General features: G+C 41.5%; 2 protein-coding genes across 2 annotated transcripts; both read left to right on the plus strand.

Moving 5' to 3' along the window:
- Positions 1–5,992: 5,992 nt before the first annotated feature.
- PHETA2 (PH domain containing endocytic trafficking adaptor 2) lies at positions 5,993–6,810 on the plus strand. The gene has a single exon (XM_089526770.1). It carries the CDS (start codon positions 5,993–5,995, stop codon positions 6,794–6,796), a length of 804 nt encoding a protein of 267 aa, XP_089382896.1. The 3' UTR covers positions 6,797–6,810.
- An 8,153-nt stretch (positions 6,811–14,963) lies between these two features.
- Positions 14,964–20,066, plus strand: SMDT1 (single-pass membrane protein with aspartate rich tail 1). The gene is made up of 3 exons (XM_089523746.1): positions 14,964–15,199; positions 17,407–17,547; positions 19,782–20,066. Exons 1-2 carry the CDS (start codon positions 15,050–15,052, stop codon positions 17,542–17,544), a joined length of 288 nt encoding a protein of 95 aa, XP_089379872.1. The 5' UTR covers positions 14,964–15,049; the 3' UTR covers positions 17,545–17,547; positions 19,782–20,066.
- Positions 20,067–20,308: the final 242 nt, after the last annotated feature.

Consider the following 20,308-nt stretch of genomic DNA (forward strand, 5'->3'; position numbering starts at 1 on the left):
TGGGACTGGCGGCGAGGTGCCTCCCATCCACACTGCAGAGGAATCGTCCGGTTTGACACCGCTTTAGTAGCCATGGCTCAAGGCTATGGAATTCTGGGAATGGTAGATTGTTGTGGCACCTGTCAGAGAGCTCTGGTGCCACAATAGACTACAGTTCCCAGGTTTCCCTTGCACTGAGTCAGGGCAGTTAAAGTGGTTTCATACTGGATTATTTCTGCAGTGTGTTTTGGATCTATATGACCCTGTCTGTGTTTTGGGATCTTATGGGGAGGCCCTTGTCTCTTTCCCACCCCCTCACAGATATATCTGGCAGGAGCACAGAGGAGGGCCTTCTTGGTGGCTGCTCCCAGGCTTTACAACTCCCTCACTGGAGATGCCAAACTGGTGCTTTCCTTTAAAAGGGATGTTTCCCCACAGAGTGGACATTTTTGTGGGCATGTTAATATAGGGGGGTGGGAATTATGACCTCTTTTCATGATCCTCTAAACTCCCTTGACCACCTGTAACAGATTTCCAACCCACTGGATGCTTCACCACTCAAATGGCAGCAGGGTTTTGGTTTGTGCCCAAACTAGCCTTTTGAAGATAAGGCATATCTGCCATCAGTGACCAAAAGGGACTGCTTTCCCTGTTGCCACTGCAGCAGGATTTATTTAAATGTGACAAATGCCAGCCATCCTTTCCCCTCTTTTGCACAGTTGTGTATTTTGGTGTAGTGTATGATTCCTCTCTGTTGCTCCACCTTCAACCACCAGCGACTGGTTTCATGCTTCCCTGTTCTCACAGTGTGTGTATGTTGTGCACCTTCAAGTCATTTAAACAATTTTAGGAGCAACTGGAGAAAAAGAAGGAGCCGCACTTTGAAGTTCAGGGTTGCGGAAATGGAAGCAGAGGCACATTTGATGAAACCATGTGGCATGAATGTTTGGCAGGGAGTTATATGGTTAGGGAAGTACCTCAAAGGCCTTTCCCTGCCCCACGCCAATGTTTTTGGTATGCTGTCCTGCAATGCCATGCTGGGATTTTGCTAAGAAGAGGCTGTGGTCTTAGTTTTGACTCTTCTTGGAAAACTGGCAATGTCACTTTAGAGAAATGTCTGAAAATAAACCTATGTTTCCAGATGAGAGACATATATAATCCAAAACGCTACTAGAGACTCTCGAGTGGAACATAAATGGATAAACAGAGCTATTGGTACTGCCCCCAGTATCTGGAGATTACAGTTGTACACTAATGAAATAAACCAGGATCCTGCTTGGTTCCTTATTTGATCACAAGAGTGCCACGTTGATTCATTATGGAAGTAAAAAGCTGGGACAACCCCCTTACGTACAAATTCCTGGAAAGAAGATCCCACTCTAGCGTTAAAATCCCCCAGTTTAATGGCCTTGGGGTGTTTTAAATTTAATTCTAAAATTAATTTTTCCAACGCGTCCCATATATCACTAGAGAAAAAAGGCGAAGTGGTTGGTGACAGGTAAGCATTCAAACAAATTATATTCATAAATTTGTATTGGAATTTTACCACCAGTAAATAGCATGGGGCTGATTTCAGAATTAATTCCTCACTCTGCCAACCCAAAGACTCATTCACAAGTATGCTTAAGCCCCCAGAGGCCCTTCCTTTACTTTTGTCTTTTCTTGCTGCTCTGATTTGAATCCAGGTAAATTTTCCTGCTCATCAGAAGTAAGCCATGTTTCTTGGAGAGCTATTATATGAGATTTTGACAAAAAATTGGTCAAATCTCTGCTGGCAACTCTATTTTTCCATCCTGCTGTGTTCCATGTTAGAAATCAGATATTACACTCTGGTCCATTGAGCTCATTTAGTCAGTTGGATGAGATTTAATTCAGGTGTCCCAAATGGTTGTTTAAAATGCAACCATTTTTCCTGGGCAGCTTTTTTGCTTGGACTTTGTTCTAACTAGGTTGGGGCCACCATTATTCAGTAGCTTTACAGGGTCAGGATCTGTATTTAGAGCGAACTCAGCTAGCTCCTGTGCCCATGTTTTCCTAACCTCGGTCCTGTGTGATTCATGCGGTAATGCCCTGGTGGAATGTAGGTCCAGCTCTATTTCATGTGGAAACACAGCACTCTTAAGTCTGATATCTGGCAAGCCCCTTCCATGGGTGTGGAAACATCAGGAATAAATTCTTCTAGAACATGGCAACATAGCCCAAAAAACCCACAAAAAACTATGGATGCTGGCCACGAAAGCCTTCGACTTCACATCAAAACTTCTTTATTGAGAAACTGCATTCATTTATTGATTTTGTAAATGCAGAAACATACATGAGATGACCACCAGAATACCAACAAGCAATCTGGAAATATGTTACACACTCAAATACTTGATGGAGACATTATTAGAAACTCCACAACCAGTATTCAAAACAAGGAGATGTAATAATCATAAGATGTATGGGAAAGAAAGCTTTAATAATCACATCTTATTGTATGGACAGGTAATGGCTAGTACCAAGTTCATATTTTGTTCCTTATTTAATTCCTCTGAGCCATCTTGTTTGTTTATATAGACTTGTCATTTGAGGAGGGTTTGAATTCTAATAATTAAAAAAAATAGAACGTTTTTATTCTTGTTGTTGTGTGCCTTCAAGCTGTGACTTATGGTGACCCTAATAGGAGCCTATTCTGGGGTTTTCTTGGCAAGATTTGTTCAGAGGAGGTTTGTCATTGCCTTGCCTTACTAGAGTGTTTTCTTTCACTGCCGTTGTTAAACATATTTGTGGAAACTGGTACTGTTTGGTTCCTGATTTAATCTCTTCCGCCCAGTTGTACATGTGGCATCGTAGTGCCCTCTCGTGACCGTGGGTGAAAGTAATAAGTCAAAGTGTTAAATCAGCATTTTCTTTATTTATATTTATGCACAGCAGAGCTTTGGCAACCCAACATCAGCAATGTCTCCTAATGCCCTTTCAGCTCTCCAGGAAGAACAGGGCTTGCTATGAATGCAGAGGTTGGCAGAGGACAGAACCAACAAACTACAATCCCAGAATTCCATAGCAAGAACCCATGGCAGTCAAAAAAGTATAAAGGTTAATAATAATAATAATAATAATAATAATAATAATAATAATAATAATAAGTGGTATCAAACTGGATTCTTCCTGCAGTGCAGATGCAGCCTCAGTTGCAAGATTGTTCTGCTTCCTGGCGATTTTGTGCAACTTTATCTCTTTTGCCAGGAATTCAAATGCAGACAGTCCTCTGATCTAAAATCTGGGGGGACAAAGAGGTTCAAACATCAGTTACAAATGAAAGCATCCCAGATCAAACTAAAGATACTTTTTTGAGTCAAGAAATCTTGATAGTAAATAATGGGGGAGACTCAGATGTAACCCAGTGTTAAACAGTACCACAGTGGAACAACCAAGAAACAGCTTGAAGAAGTTACTTTTGGGGGGATTCTATAAGAGTTATAGGGTGGGGTATCCTGGGAGTTATAGTCCAAACAGTACAATTTCAAAGATGCCTCATCAAGGACACCAATGATGAACAACGCTTCCTTGCCTGCAAATCACATTTTTCTATACGTGGCTTTCAGGACCTCTGGACTCTGGAGAAAAGAGGGAAGGAGGAAGGAAGAGAGGAGAAATCTCTGATCTCTGATGTGAGGTTGCTGGAAAACCTGGATTGTTGAAGAGCTACCCTTGGAGGGTCCCACATCTGCTGCTCCAGCGATGATCCTGGGTTCCGGGTTTTGCAATATAAAAATCCACACCAATTATAGGCAGAGTTCAAGAGAGGAAGGGAGGAGGAGAGAAAGTACTACCAAGAAAAACAGGAACAGCTAACTGGATGGAACAATTTGATGGAATAGAAGAAGTTAGCTTTCCAAGATTTTCAGCAAGGTAAGACTCTCCCCCAGCACTGCATTTAAAAATGGCTTTCATTGATTTTTCAAATCCCTGGATTCCAAACCATCTTCCACCCTGAAGAAAGGTATGCAGACAATCTAATCTCAGGAGCTCAGGGGCTTTGAAAGGCTCATGTTTGGCTCTAGGAAACTAGTTTAGGAACCCAATGATGTACATCTGAGAGTCTATCCACACTGGAGAAATTATGTGGTTTGGCACTGCTTTATCTGCCATGGGTCAAGGCTATGGAATTCTGGAAATTGTAGTTTGTTGTGGCAGAGGTACCACAACAAACTGCAATTTCCAGAATTCCATAGCCTTGACCCATGGCAGTTAAAGCAGCGCCAAACCACATTATTTCTCCAGTGTGGATGCAGCCTAGATCTGCGTATACAAGACAATTTCCCAAGTGTTGTTTCCCCTTCGGTTTCTGGGTGCTAAAGAGGTGCCTCCTGTTCTGAGTGTGCCTAAAACTCATCTATTTTTGGCTTAGTTGGAGAGACTATTTTTCTTCTCCTTGGGTGAGGGATTTATTCTGAGTCAGTTAATAGTACAGTATTGTCTATTGAGCTGAGCAGCTATCCAAGGTATTATTTCCTTTGTAATTGTTGTTTGCCTTCAAGTCATTTCCAACTTGTGACAACCCTAAGGCGATGCTATGGTGGAGTTTTCTTGGCAAGATTTATTCAGAGGAGGGTTGCCATGGCCTTCCCCTGAAGCTGAGAAAATGTGACTTGCCCAAGATCACCCAGTGGGTTTCATGGGTGAGCCAGAAATCGAATCCTGGTCTCCAGAGTCCCACATGCAAACCATTATGCCACATTTGCTCTACCTAAAGGCCCTGGGGACTGAACTGGGACATTCTCCATGCAAGGCATATAAAGTCCCACTGAGTTGCACAGGTCTTCCTTCAACCATTTTCCCCATCCTTCTTTGGCTGCTAATAATATGCATCTGTGAGTGTGTGTAGATGTTCTTGAGAAACTCATATAAATATTAACAAAGGTGGTAATCTGAAGAAAATCAGTGGTATGTTGCTCTAATGCATGGAGGGGAATTGTGTGGTTCTCTAGATGATGTTAAACTGCAGCATGCCCATCCACTCACTGAACTGGTTAAGGCTACTGAGCATTGCAGTCCAACAACATCTGGAGGGCTGTACAATTCCATCTCATGCTCTAGTGGCTGCATAAACTCATACCTTTCTTCGCTGAGAGCAACTCTCTGCCCTCAAAATGAATGTGCAACCTGCAACCCTCCAGACTTTGTTAGCTGCAACTCCTATCAGTCCTAGATAGCATAGCCAACCCAGAGGGTCGATGGGAATTGCAATCCAACAATATCTGTAAGGTACAAACATTACTTCCTCTTGTATTATGGGCAGGAAATCTTGAAGGCATACAGTGGGTTTATGGGTTCTGTCCTGTTCTCCCTCTCTGGGGTATACCTTTTATAATGAAAATGTCAATTATCTGTTTCAGCTTGAATCTGACACATCTTTGCACAAACAGACATCAAGAGCAATGAGAAATGAAGTCATGTAAACCCTTGAGACTGGGAAGTAGCCAAATAACCAAAGCATCAACATCACTGTTATACTCTCTTTCTTACCTACACAATTAGTATCAGCACAAAGTTTTTACATCTGTGAAGGCTGTGCTCAGTTGGACTCTGTTTTTGTCATGAATAGGACTAAGTAAGAAGATCACAGCGTTTCATGGAGTGGGAAAATGTTCAGATGAGAGCCATTGTCAGATGCTTCCAGGTGTGAAAGTCTTCATCTGTATAGCCTGTTCTCTCTGGCAAGTATGGAAATAAGCATGGTGAAAACATTTATCTGTCAGCCTGTGTTGATGTCAGTGATACTTAAGGAGCTTAATGAAGAAGAAAGAAGTAAAATTCCTCAAGCTGCTATATGAATGGAAATCCAGTCTCCTATGTGGGCTGTGGAAGGTTGATGTTAAGGAGAACTAACATGCCATCCTAAAACAGATCCTCAGTCCTGTTCTAAACCTCTGGCAGCAGTTCCAGTACCGGCTGGATTAGCAGTTCCTTCCAGAGAACAGGTTCATCAATTTCGTCTCTCTACACTCTGCAAGGCAGGACTGGAACAATGAAACTGAATGAGCGTAGCGTGGCACATTATGCCACCTGTGATTCTCCAGCAGATCACACTGGCTTTCTGTGCAAGCGTGTGGAGCGCCACCATCACCACCACCACACTACCTCCTACCAGCGTCGCTGGTTCATCCTCAAGGGCAATCTGCTATTCTATTTGGAAGAGCGGGAGAGCCGTGAGCCACTGGGTCTCATTGTGCTCGAGGGCTGCACTGTGGAGCTGTGTGAGGCTGCAGAGGAGTTTGCCTTTGCCATCCGCTTTGATGGCACCGGGGGCAAGGCCTATGTGTTGGTTGCTGACTGCCAAATTGCTATGGAGGCTTGGGTGAAGGCACTTTCACGAGCCAGCTTTGATTACATGAGGCTCGTGGTTAAGGAACTAGAGAAACAACTGGAGGAGGCCCGAAAGAGCTTAGTTACCCACCACAAATTACTAAAAAAGTCTACCTCTGTCCGGAAGAGACATCTCTCCAATCCTGCCATGGTACCAGTCCAGGAGCACCCAGTCATCTTAGAGAATGGGTCTTCCACATGGGATAGTGGCTGCACTTTTACAGGAGTTGTTTCTTTGGACCACGAAGGGGGATATTTGAAACCTCCACCCTTACCTCCTCGTCGAAGACTCGCTAGCGGTAATGTGGGTGGAGGCTTCACTCCTGGCCTTGCTTCTCCTGGGCAGGAAAGTCCTGTGTCTCCAGAGACAGCTTGTTTCTCAAAGCTGCATGATTGGTATGGCCAGGAGATTGCAGAGGTGAGAAGGGAATGGCTGGAAAGTCAAAAGAGGGGAGAAAAGTGCTGAGAAAACAATATATTTTTGAGGTGGGTTTTTTGATTTTTTTTTTAAAAAAATGGGCATCAAGCTGGTTTCCTCAGAATTCTTGCTGTCCTTATGAGTTGTCAAAGAATTCATATTCATCTCTGGAATATTTAATTGCAGTTACAAGTATATTGTGGACCAGTCATGGCCACAGTGTAGTATTTCCAGGGAATCTAGAAATGGCCACAACATTCCTAAGACCTAATCCATAACTTAAGCAGAAGATGTGTTTGCTATCTTATATTTTCAGACATTGATACTTCTTAATATATGAAAAAAAGCATGTATTGCTATTCTCTTCTTGTGCCCTACAATATCATTAGTGGCATTTCATCTGACTATATATTACAGTTGCTTTAAGACTTATTCTTAAGAAAGCTAAGCTCAGAGTTAGACAGCATGGCAACATTTTCTCACTCGAACAATTATAATGCCTACATGGCACCTTTCCAGTATTCAAAGTGGTTCATGCATATTATATTATGATTACTGACAACAGCCTGATAATGTAGGTTGGCTTCATTATCACAGATCGAGATAAAGTGAGAGAACAGTAGCTTGCCTAAAGCCATTTTGTTACTTCATAGCCACATTAAAATTGAACCAGAATTTTTTCCAGCCATGACATTGAAGCAGCCCTTGCAAAATAAGATGGCAATTAATGTCCCTGATCCAAAACCTGTGTATGTCTCTGGCTCACATCATTTCTTAAGCTTTTTTTCATGTACATTTTGAGTCCGTATTTGAGTATTTAACTGCAAGAGAACCAAAATGATCTGGGTCATAGTTGAAGCAAGCAATTAGAGTTACTCTCACACTGCAAAGTTGTAAAGATGTGTAACACTTTGATTTAGGGGTGGAAATCATGTTGCTCTTTAGATGTTGATGACTGTAACTCCCAGTAGCCCTAGCCAGCGGGGTATAAATACTGTAATTAATAAATAAATAAATAAATAAAGTAAGTAACATCTGGAAGGTCACACATGATTCCCCCCATTCTCCATTTAGTCACTCTATTCCCTAGCATCGCCATCAATGCAGCCATCCTTAGGTCTAAGGCTATATTTGTTCCTTTTGATAAGGATTCTGTTTTCTCTACAGTTTCTCCATAACTGCATTGGTTAAGGGACAGTATGCTTCAGAACTACATTTCAGAATGGTCTTAAAAATTCACAGCTGAAAACTCAAGTTACTGCTAATTTCCATTTTGTTATGTGCCTTCAAGTCAACTCCAGTTTATGGCAACCTTATCACATGGTTTTTGTAGCAAGGTTTATTCAAAGCATGTTTGTCATTGCCTTCCTCTGAGGCTGAGAGAATGAGACGTGCCAAATGTCACCCAGACAGTTTTCATGGCTGAGCAGAGATTCAAACCCTGGTCTCCTGAAGTCTTAGTACAACACTTAAATCTCTATACCACACTGGCTGCCAAACCTCCCTTACCCACTCCTTTTTTGTCAGGAAAGAAGAAGTGATTGTTAGAAGGCTGAAAATATGCAATGTGGCTGACAACAAGATAGATGAGAAAAAACAAATTAGGGAACAGTGAACACCAGATCCTGTTGGATCTTGGAAGCTAAGCAGTACATGGATGGGAGACTGCCAACAGATACCAGGTGTAGCTATATTTCAGAGGAAGGAACTGGCAAACCATTTCTGAGTAACCCTTGACCAAGAAAGGAATTATGAAAGGAAGGGACTAAGGAAGGATCTATGAAATTCTTGGGATCACCATAAATCAACAGGCAACTTGAAAGCGCACACACACACACATACGCGCACACACAAATACACCAAAGAGAATTTTAAATTTCTTAACTGTGGTATATTCAACTACTAGTTTGTTTCTGGTTGTAAGTCCTAAAATTACACCAAATTATCTCTGCAAGAGGTGATTACTTTATCATTCTTCCACCCCACTCCCCCCAAATATACACAATATCATGCTGTATGCTGTTATTTTCTTGATCTTTTGGGTACAGTTTTCTGTTTAAAGGTTTTGCATATTTCTAACCTGAAAATATAGCTTATTATTGAGCCAACAAAATTATTAGTTACAAGGGGTGTGCTTCAAATTCAGATGAAGCCCAAACCCAGAAGTGGAACAGGTCAATTTGAGACATGTCCAGACTAAAGCAAGCCAACTCAAGTTTGACTATATGCTCCTGAAGACTTTGAAGAACCCATAGGCATATACAGTGTATCTCCCACAAATTCTCTGTGTAAGAAAAACACCAGGGATGGAGAGAAGCAGGTTTTGTTTTATGATTAATAGTTCCATCTTCTAATCTCAGTGATTTTATCAGGGCAGTTGGACTGCTTTCCACTGTTCAGTAATCAGTAGTTCTCTCTATCAGGAATAGAAACATTAAAAGAGATTTTATGGTGTTACAGGAAACCTGAGAAAATGCAGATTGGATGTACCGGTATGCTTGAAAAATGAATATTCATTATCCAACCTCCACCCCTGCTATATTGTACTTTGCATGACTTTGGTGCTAGCTGTGCAGAAAACTAAACTTATATCAAACTGTGTTGCGTTCACTGTAATTTCCTAACCCCAAGGTTTATGGCACAGGGATATATTTGTTTGTTTGTTGTTGTTGATGTTAAGCACCCTTGAGTTGATGTTGACCCATGGCACTGCTGTGGATGAGACATCTCCAAGACTCCCTGTCTTTCACTGCTCTGCTTAGTTCGTTTGTAGCCTGTATTATTTTTATACAAACTGACCAAAGCAAAAGGCAATAATAAAGGGCCTTAATGGATAGTATGTCCATCTCCACTGCAAATTAAACACCTTTTCCATAAAAAAGTGCATTCTCCCCCTTTTGAAATTGTACAGGTTTTAAAACGATGACTACTTCTATATTTTCATAATAATGGATGTTATCACACAAGGGAAACTGGAAGTATAATCCAATGGCAATCTGAACGCAATCATGGGGTTTAACATTATTGCGTGATAGACTACCACACGCAATTTTGGGTAATAAGAAGTCAGTCCGAATGCAATCATGGGGTTTCACGTTATTGCGTAAGAGGTGATCACACACAATTTCAGGCAATGGCAAGCAATTTTCGGGCAATGGGAAGTCAGTTCGAATGCAATTCAAATTCACGTAAATTTGCTGAACTAGCGACTTCACATGAATATGTTCTGTCCCCACTTTCTTTTCATTCGAAATTAAGAGAAATTCCTCCTGTATGATAAACTCCAATGGTCCACCAATAACCTTAGCAGCCCTTTGTTTGGGAACACCCAGAAACCTTTTTGCACTTGGTGACCTCTTCAGAAAGGGAATTCTCTTGGAAATTTTATCCAGTGCTATTTCCTTTTTTAAAAAATGCCATGTAGCATAACCCCACCACCACCACCACCACCTATTGTCTAAAATCTAGACAGCATAATATTCTAAGAGCCTGGTATGCTTGAACATTTTCACTGAATTTTGGAAATCAAGGGAAAACAGGTTTGTTGATTTCCAGTTTGTTAAACCTCAGTCTCATCAGGAGGCCTCCAAAACAAAGCAGGATGAACACTGGTGAGTCTTTAGATCACAATCTGAAATGAATCTAGTCATGTAGTCACCTGGTTGTTTAATACTCCACCATGGGGTCAGATGAAGCTAACAAGAGGAATAGCAAGCTGTCCTATTCTTAGTGTATGGGCAATATAAATTATTATTTTATTCCTATTTCAATAAAAGCAGTTATGGTTCTTTTCTCTATCTGGAACAGTTATTTTATCACATTCTAGTAGAATGGTTGTCTTAGCAGAGAGAAAGAATGATTGTTTTTACTCAGATGAAATCAAGCTGACATGAGAAAAAAAAAAGCAGCACTGTCAGCATTTTTGAGAATGGCTGATGATGTGAACACAGAGGGCACTACAGTATAAGTGCATCTATTTCCACAGACACCATTTCCACTCTCCAACATTTCTAAATAAGGCTTTCTCCAGCTTTTCTGAATAATGCCCTTGTTATCTTACATATTTGTAAAACAATAAGATACAATAAACCTAGTGTCTGTGTGGTGCTTTACACTCTGTAGCACATGTATATTGCATGCCCTTTTTATTATTTTAAAAGATGTTTGCATGACATGCGTTTTGTACCTAAAATAAGAATTATAATATTGTTTTATAGTTACCTGTAGTTCAAATACAACATTTAATAAACTATGTTTATGTACAAGTTTGGTTTTATGCTTATTTCAAGGTGTGCTGCATGGAAATCTGTGGCCTTCCTTCCAACATAAGAAGATTCAGAGTCCTATCAAGTCCAGTGTTCTGTTTTCTTAGAGTAGCCAGGAACATAGCCCTGGAAAGTTCAAAAGCAGGACATGAGGGGTAATAATTCTCTCCTGTTTTTGTACCCCAGTGATCAGTATTCAGTGACATGTTAAGTCCAGTAATGTCACTGAGCAAAGGATTATAGTCAGAATACTTGGGACCTGATCCAAAACACTGCAGAAACAATCCAGTTTGAGTCCACTTTAACTTCCCTGGAATTCTGAGAACTGTAGTTTTGTATGTACAGAGATTTTGTAGCACCTTTGAGACTTAACTGAAAGAAAGAAGTTGACAGCATAAGCCTACTTCCTTAGATGCATTTGTAGTTTTGTGAGACATTTAGCCTTCTCTGTCAGAGAGCTGTTGTGCTACAATAAACTACAATTCCCAGGATTCTGTAGCACTGAACCAGGACAGTTAAAGCAGTCTCAAACTGGATTATTTCTGCAGTGTGTTTAGGAGCTTTGATTATCAGGAATTATGACATCATTTGGTGTGTGCATTCTCTCTCTCTCTCTCTCTCTCTCTCTCTCTCTCTCTCTCTCTCACACACACACACACACACACACACACCTTCTCTGCTATATGTGAGTTTAGTTGCAATTCTCACAATAACCTAATAGCAATAACATTTACATTTCTATACCACTTCATACTGAATTAAGTATTCTCTAAGTGGTTTACAATGTGTAAGCTAACTGCCCCCCAAAAACTGGGTACTCATTTTAGCGACCTATGGAAGGATGCAAGGCTGAGTCAACTTGGGAGCCCTGGGACTGAACTCACAACCTTGTGGCTACAGTAGTGGCATTTAACCACTGCACCATCAGGGCTCCTAAGGGGGAAGTATGAGTTTGATTTTGCCATTTTATATAATGGGACACCATTTTACTATGCCATTGTATTTTAATGGGATTTGAACATCTGCGTACTTTGTAATCCATAGGGGTCCTAGAACCAAATCCCATGAGATACCAAGGGCTCAATATACTCTTTTGAACTAACGCTACTGTTACGCAAAGTGTTTTGGGAAGTCACAGCCTTGAGACTTGGAGAATTAAAACCCATTGGCTTTGCAAAAGGCTTCTTCCTGATGCAGAGGGAAACTGCTAGAACAGGCTTATTGACATGATCAACAGCTGCATGCATTTTTGGATTCTCCACTGCCAGAGTGGTTGTTATGATAAAGGTTTGCACTTAAAAAGTGACTGCTGCATCATCTTATTGTCTGCCATGAATTTGTATAATCCCTTTTAAAAATGATCTCAGTTGGATTTACCATGAGATGACATAACTCAGTGGAAAAGTCAATAATGTTGAAAACAGTAAAAATGCAGTAGAGAAAGAGGAAGACCACATTACAGATGAATTGGCTCAACTGAAGAAGTCACAGCCCTGAGTTTGTAAGACCTGAGCAGCTCATGATGATCTCTCATTCAGAGGATTGCCATTAATTGAAGTCAATTTCATGGCAAATAACAATAAAGTTGCCCATCAGTGTACAGCAGGGTTGAGATGAGCTCAACTTGCAAGCATGCTTGAAAAATGTCTTAAGGTGTCCTCACTGTTTTCTAGAGGCATGAGGACATTTCTACATACAGTCTGTTTTAGGCAAGAGAGGAATTAATGGGGTCATGGTGTAGGGTTGCGGGTGACACTGGTTTCATGTAAGACATTTTCCTATATTCCTTCGTAACAGAGGTTAGCAATTACCAGAGGCCCAGAGCTTGTGCATGCCTGTTCTCAGACTCTGGAGGGTCATAGGGTTGCCAGATTGAAAACTGGAAAGACCCCCATGCCTTCAATAGTTGTGTAAAAGAGGAGATTTCAGCAGATGTTGCTTGTCACATAACTGGGTAACAACTCCTGCTGCAATTCCCTGTTCTACACAACTGTTAAACATACAGGTCCCAGCTCCTGTTTTCAGTCTGGCAACACTATTGGGGAGTGTTTTGCTTCCTAAAAGTAAGATTAATATGCCCCCCCTCCCATTCCATCTACAAACAGCTGACTGGACTGGTGGCATCTTCTGTCTTTAAGCCTCACAATGGGAACAGCATTCTTGAAAAGTGCATCTAATGCAGCTTGACACCACTTTAATTGCCAAGGCTCCATCCTACAGAACCCTGGGATTTGTAGTTTTGTGAGGCACCACCATTCTTTTGGCAGAGAAAGCTGAAGACCATGTGAAACTAAATGGAGGATTCCATAGGATGGAGCCACAGCACTTGAAGCGGTGTCAAACTGCATCATTTCTACACTGTAGATGCAACTGAAGGCAGCAGATTAACTGACAACAGCAAAATAGTGGTATGCCAGGGGAAAATACTGCATATTTTTGTGATCCAAAATAGTAATGTGGTTAAGATGCTAATTCTAACTATTGGAAGATCGGAAGGCTGACAGTTCGAGGCCTGAGTACTGCATGGTGGGTGAGCTCCCGTCACTAGCCCCAGCTTTTGCCAACCTAGAAGTTTGAAAGCAAGCAAATGCAAGTAGATAAGTAGGTACCACTTCAGTGGGAAGGTAACAGCATTTGGTACAGTCATGCTGGCCACATGACCACCAGAGCGGTCTTCGGACAACGCTGGCTCTTCAGTTTAGTAACAGAGATGAGTTCTGTCCCCTACAGTCGGTTACGACTAAACGTTCATGTTAAGGGACTACCTTTACCTTTTTAAAGTTTTGACATTCTTTCACATTTAGGGAGAAGAGATGTTGGGCAGAGGCATGAAGGTGGCTGCTTCTTTCATCTTCCCAAACTTGTGGTATTCTGAGCAAACTACAGCGCAGGGCTGTTGTCGCCTCCTGCCCCGACCATCTCCACTCTGCAGATATTGTGTTGTGTCTGAACTGGAATTTGACATGGCATTTTTTTTTAAAAATTGAAAAAGCAATTACACTCCTCACTCCTGGAACCATCTTCCCCCATGAACACAGGTCATCATCCCTTCATTGATGACTTTTAAATCTGAGTTGAAGACCACCCTGTTCAAGGAAGCGTTCCCAGGCACTGTGTGAATATTTATCTGATATTTGATTAGATAATGGATGTTGATGTTTTAATTGTTGCCTGCTTTTTTTTTAACTAATTCTATTTTATATTACTACCTATTGTTTATGTGTATTTTGTAGATTGTACACCATTGGCAGGTTTTATATTTTTATTGATTTGATTATTTGTATATAAAGCGCTGTGTACATTTACAGTGCTATAGAAATAAACTATAATAATAATAACAACAAATAAAGCTCAGGTTAAAAAATTAGGAACTCTTTTATTTGGTTTCCATTAAATCCCGTTATGTTTAAGTCTTGGATTACGACACTAAATTCTATCTTGTTTACTCCCCTGGGCCCTGGGAAACTTAAAGCTAATTTTCCATTGGGAGCCATGAAACAGCCACTCCATAAAGGAATATTGGAGCAGCTTTGAGACTAACTGAAAAAAAGAATCTGGGAGCATGAGCTTTTGTAGACTTAGGCCTAGTAGGAAAGCTCAGGCTACCAGTTTCTTTGTTATATGAAGGGAGGGATATGAAGGGGTCTTATTTTGTACTGTTGTGTTTACTGTTTATTCCCACATTCACAGGGCTCCTTCACCCCTAAATCCAGAGAATGTGGGGGAGGGGACCACTGTACTGTGTTTTTTAGACTGTTAGCCATTTTGGGTCCCAGTCTTGTGGGGAAAGCGAGATAGAAATGATGATGATAATGGTGATGATGATGATGTAGTGGCAGCAGCCTATGTCTTTGAAATATATATCTTTGCACTTTCCTAGCTCTATGGTTCCGCCACAGTTCCCTGCCCAGCTCATATTGGCAATGCTTCAGCAAAGTCTCGCGAGATTTCACAAAGTCCCGCCTTTCGTGGCGACAGGCCGGCTGCGTCGCTATAGTATCCGGCACTGAGGGGAGGAGGACCGCTTTTGAACAGGATGGCTGGGCGCTTGTGGGGAACGGCTGGGTCTTGGCTGGCGGCCACGGCGGGGGCCCTTGGGAGCCAGAAGGCCCCCTCAGCGACGGTTGGACCCTCACGAAGCATAACCGTCACTCGGACCGGCGCCATCTTGCCTAAACCTGTCAAAGTGAGTGCTTCAAGGGAAGCCATCGGTGGCGAAAAGGAGAAGCGGGGAGGGGAAAGGAAGAGCCAGCCAATCGGGAAGCAGGACGAGCTGCCGGGCCGCGTGCTGATTGGCTGGTTAGGCCAGCCAATGAGAGGCGAGGTGGCAACGTTCTATGCCTCTGAGGAAGGCTGCATCCTCACTGCAGAAGTACAGTAATGCAGTTTGAGTCCCCTTTAACTGTCCTGGTTCAGCGCTATGGAATCATGGGAGTTGTAGTTTATCGTGGCACCAGAGCTCTGATACAACAAGGCTGTAATGCCTCACAAAGCTAGTTCCCAGAATTCCCTAGCACTGAGCCAGGGCAAGTTAAAGTGGTCTCAAACTGTGTGTGTGTTGTTGTTTTTTACAGACTTGGCCCTCCTTTTCCAGGACCTGCCCTCCATTTCAGTCTTCTGTCCAGGAGGAAATTTCAAACGTCCTCCATTTTAAGCATAGGACAAAGGAGTATGAATTTACAGTTATATGAGTGTTTTCAGCTTTTGTTTTGTAATGTCCTACATTTTCCTGGAATGCCCTACATTTTCACAATGCCTTGCCCTCCTTTGTGTTTGTGACAGCTGCTCGTTCTGGTCGTAGTCCAGAACTCAAACCACTACACCATGCTAGTTATGAAATGGGAATAAAAATGGTCAGTATGTAGTCATGTACTTATGTCTAATAGCCATTGGAGTGTCTCTTAAGGAAGAATCCAATTTGAGGCAGCAGTGTACCTTCTCTCTTTTCTCTCTCCTCTTAACACAAGTGAGAATTAAAAACAGTGTCCATCATTGGGGAAAGAGGAAGAAAAAGCCATCATTTTTTTACTTTTCCACTCAGAAATCGCAACCCTAAAGCGAACCTATCTCAAGGTTTTCTGGTGCTGAGAGTGTGATTCACCCACCATCACCCGTCGAGTTTCCATGGATGATGAGCAGGGAGTTAACTTCTGGTCTCTACTAAAGTAAAGTTAGAATAGCCCAAGCCGTTGTATTCCCCATTGCCAGGGGAGAAGAAGCGGGCAAGAAGAAAACTCATTTGAGACGTGGTGCTGGAGAAGAGTGCTGAGGATACCATGGACAGCCAAAATGATAAACAAATGGGTCCTTCAGCAGACTGAGCCTGAACCCTCCCTGGAAGCCAAGATGATTAAACTGAGGCTGTTGTACTTTGGCCACATCATGAGAAAGTATGAATCACTGGAAAAGATAGTAATGTTAAGAAAGGTAGCAGGTAGTAGAAAAAGAGGAAGATGGTGCACCACGTGGCTAGACTCAATCAGGGAAGTCTGCAGGACCCAAGCAGAGCAATGGCAGACAGGAGAGCTTGGAAATATCTTATCTACAGTGCCAACATGAGTTGACTCATAGAATCATAGAGTTGGAAGAGACCACAACTGCCATCCAGTCTAACCTGCTGCCATGCAGGAACTCACAAAGCACTCCCTACAGATGGCCATCCAGCCAGTAAAGGCCTCCAAAGAAGGAGACTCCACCACTCTCTGAGGGAGTGTGTCCCACTGTTGAACAGCTCTTAAAGGCAATTAACAACAAAACTTCAGGGCTGTAGTCCATGTTCAAGCCACACCACCATGCTGGCTGTGTTGAAGCTTTGTGCTGTAGTCTATTTAGTTAAACAGCTAACTTTTGAGTGTTGGACTAGGACTCTGTGGAACAGGGTTTAAATACCACTCCAGCATGGAAACTCACTGGCTAACCTCAGGCAAATCACTCTCTCTCTCTGCTTCAGAGGGAGACACTGGGAAATCCCCCCTCTGAACAAAGAAAATCCTTTGATAGGCTTGCCCTTAGGGTCACCATAAGTTGGAAGTGATTTGAAGGCACAGAGCAAAAACAATATTCAGTTAAAACCATTACACTGGTTGCTTGACACTTGCCCTCCTCACTGGGAACCATTTTTTTTTTTGGTGTTTTCTTCAATATGGTAAATCATTCCATTGCTTTCCTATTTAAATATTTTGATGTAGGGGATTAAATGTGCATCTTCTGAATTTTGCCAAGTTTTACAGTATAATAGGAATACAGGAACAAGTCTTTGTAGGATAATGATAGTGTTTCTTTAAACCTCATATTTAGATTTAGATATTCTGGTAACAGTAGATATTTGCTGATAGCTGTCTTTCTTCAGGACATGCATTTTGAATGGAATTAACTGTGTCTCAATCTCCATAGATGCCCTTTGGTCTTCTTCGTGTGTTCGCAGTTGTAATCCCCTTCCTCTATGTTGGGACACAGATCAGCAAAAACTTTGCAGCTTTGCTTGAAGAACATGATATCTTTGTGCCAGAGGATGATGACGATGACGATTAATAGGTATGACTGTAAATCAAAATCCCAATTTTATAAAAAAAACATTTTTCCTCTTTGATATGTGTTGCAGAAAATATTGTGCAGCATAGTAGAATTGCCATGATTTTAAAAAACTACGTGTTACTGTATTTGGAAATGTTCCCAATCCTATCTATTCTTAGCAATAGCTAAAGATTTCAGATTCTCCTGTCGTTGAACATGATATATCTGGGAGTCATGCAGCCTTCCAGATATTGTTGGATTGCAATGCCTAGCATCCTTAGGAAACACAGTTGAGGAATGCTTGCAGGTGCAGTCCTAACAAATGGGGAGGGGGTTGCATTATTCTCACACTATATAAAGCAGAAACAGGCAGACAGGGAGATTTAATGCATGTGGGTTCTACTTAAAGCATAAAACTGGAATCCTAACACTCATCAGCCAAGGCTAGGTGCAAAACGCACCTGAGGCTCAGGCTAGTGAACATATGCTAGGAATGCTTCAGATCACATGCATTTATTTTCTGGCAACCGAATTTGGGGGAAGGAAGGAGGCATTTTGTTGTTGCTGTAGATACGATAATTGATGAAGGTTTTTAACTCTTTACTGTTTTTTACCAGTTTACTCCAAATCAACCAGAGATCTACCAGTCCATCCTGGTCTATTTTTTGTTCATTTCTGTTCTAAAGAACATCAGATGCTGCAGATTCAAAAGAAGTTACCTTCCTCTCTCATATTTCTTCCTACCACTTCTATGATCATTGCATGCATACAGTTTGCAATCCCTGCCTTACTGGTTATCTTCATCTTACTGGTTATCTTCAGTTTCCTAATTTCTGCACTGTCTTCTATATCTGGTTCTTTATGAGGAATAAAATAAGCATCTACAAAGAGTTATTTCAGATATTTTAATACATTTTTAGTCTTCTCTTATGTGTAATATAAAATTCCAGCTGCATGGACAGTGTACACTGTGATACAAGACTTGTCCTGGTCCTAAACCCATGTTTGTCATCAGTAATGGACTGGATGAGGGCAAACAAGTTGAAACTTAATCCAGACAAGACAGAGGTGCTCCTGGTCAGTTGGAAGGCAGATAGGGATCCAGCCTGTGTTAGATAGGGTTATACTCCTGAAGACACAGATTTGCAGTTTTGGGGTACTCTTGGGCTCAGCTTTGAACCTGTAAGCCCAGGTTTCTGCAGTGACCAGAAGTGTTTTTGCACGTTTAAAACTTGTGTACCAACTGCATTTGTTCCTTGAGATGTCAGATCTGGCCTTGGTGCCTTGGTTACATCCCATTTGGACTACTGTAACAGACTCTACGTGGGGCTGCCTTTGAAGAGTGTTCGGAAACTTCAGCTGGTCCAAAGAGCTGCAGTCAGGCTGTTAACTGGAGCAAGTTATAGAGATCACACAACACCCTGTTGAAACAGCTCCATTGGCTGCCAGTTTGTTTCCAGGAACAATTCAAAGTGCTGGTTATGACCTATAAAGCCCTATATGGCTCAAGTCCACAATATCTGGCAGACTGTATCTCCCTGTATGAACCGGTCCGAGCCCTGAGATCCTCTGGAGAAGCCCTTCACGCTGTCCCACCACCATCACAAGCACGGCTGGTGGGGACGTGAGAGAGGGCCTTCTCAGTGACTGCCCCCAGACTTTGGAACTCCCTGCCCACAAAGACCAGAATGGCCCCTCCTTATTGGCCTTCTGCCGGCAGGTTCAAACCTTCATATGCAGGCAGGCTTTTTAAAACAGAATGTTCTTAAAGGACCAGCTAAGGTGTTGTATCATTTTAAGTGTTTTAATTTTTTTCTTTTTAACTGTATTATTATTCTTTTGGTAATCTATTTTAATATTGTAACAATTTAATTCTGTTTTAATGTACCACTTTTCTATGTTTTAATTGTATTGCTTTTTATTGTAAAGCTGCTCTGAGTCCCAGTTCTGGGAAAAGAGGGGTACAAATAAATATAAATATATATAAGACAATTGAAATATAATATTAATAATAAGACTTGTACAATGACTTGGCAATTGTTTCTGTAGCAAACCAATGAAAATACGATACACTTACCAAAGCCACAGTTAACTTGTTTTCTGATCAATTTCTGAGATAGAAAGCAGCACATAGTACAACACAAAACTTATTTTGTGATTTGTTTCTTGACCTATAGAGTGAAAAACTAATACTCAGAACTGAATAAAAGAAGACTTCTTTGTGTGGAATAACTTTTTCGTGTTTTTTCTTACAGTGTTGCAGTGTTCGATTGCAAGAGAGAAACACAAGAGACGAAATATTCTTACAAGACCCCCTCTAGTTTGTAAAGAAGGTGTTTTAGAGCTGCTGGATGTCCACCATACTAGTGAATGTTCTCTGCATGTCTAAATGAGGATGACCTAGATACGTGGGTATGCATATATGTTTGTTTGTTGATTAAGCAACCATTATATGCTGCATCATACATCTTCTGCAACTGTGTGAGGGTCTGTTTTAGAGTATGGAAAATGGTTTAGATTGCAAATAAATTATATACCAATATTTTCATGTCTCCTTTAACTGTTTTAGACTGCAGTCCTATCCACACCTACCTGGAAACAGGGACACAATACAAGTGGGTGAGTGAGGGGGTGGTTTAAGATTGTGATGCTAGTCTTGGTACTTCACCATTTAAGCCAAGCATCTGACCTGTTCTTTCCTAGTGAAGAAGCAATACTCTAATGCAAACTTGTGTCAATATTACTACTGTTGGATATTCTGCTGAGGGAAAATCATAGTAAA

Source organism: Sceloporus occidentalis, unplaced genomic scaffold (genome assembly GCF_023333645.1).
Source record: "Sceloporus occidentalis isolate IW3139 unplaced genomic scaffold, rSceOcc1.0.p SCAF_5, whole genome shotgun sequence".
In the NCBI taxonomy this organism is placed as follows: domain Eukaryota; kingdom Metazoa; phylum Chordata; class Lepidosauria; order Squamata; family Phrynosomatidae; genus Sceloporus; species Sceloporus occidentalis.

Bases quoted from the DNA above. Each gene is read 5' to 3' on its own strand.
- PHETA2 (XM_089526770.1), top strand. From the start codon at position 5,993: ATGAAACTGAATGAGCGTAGCGTGGCACATTATGCCACCTGTGATTCT.
- SMDT1 (XM_089523746.1), top strand. From the start codon at position 15,050: ATGGCTGGGCGCTTGTGGGGAACGGCTGGGTCTTGGCTGGCGGCCACG. The intron at 15,200-17,406 runs GTGAGTGCTTCA...CAATCTCCATAG, and splicing joins TCTTGCCTAAACCTGTCAAA to ATGCCCTTTGGTCTTCTTCG.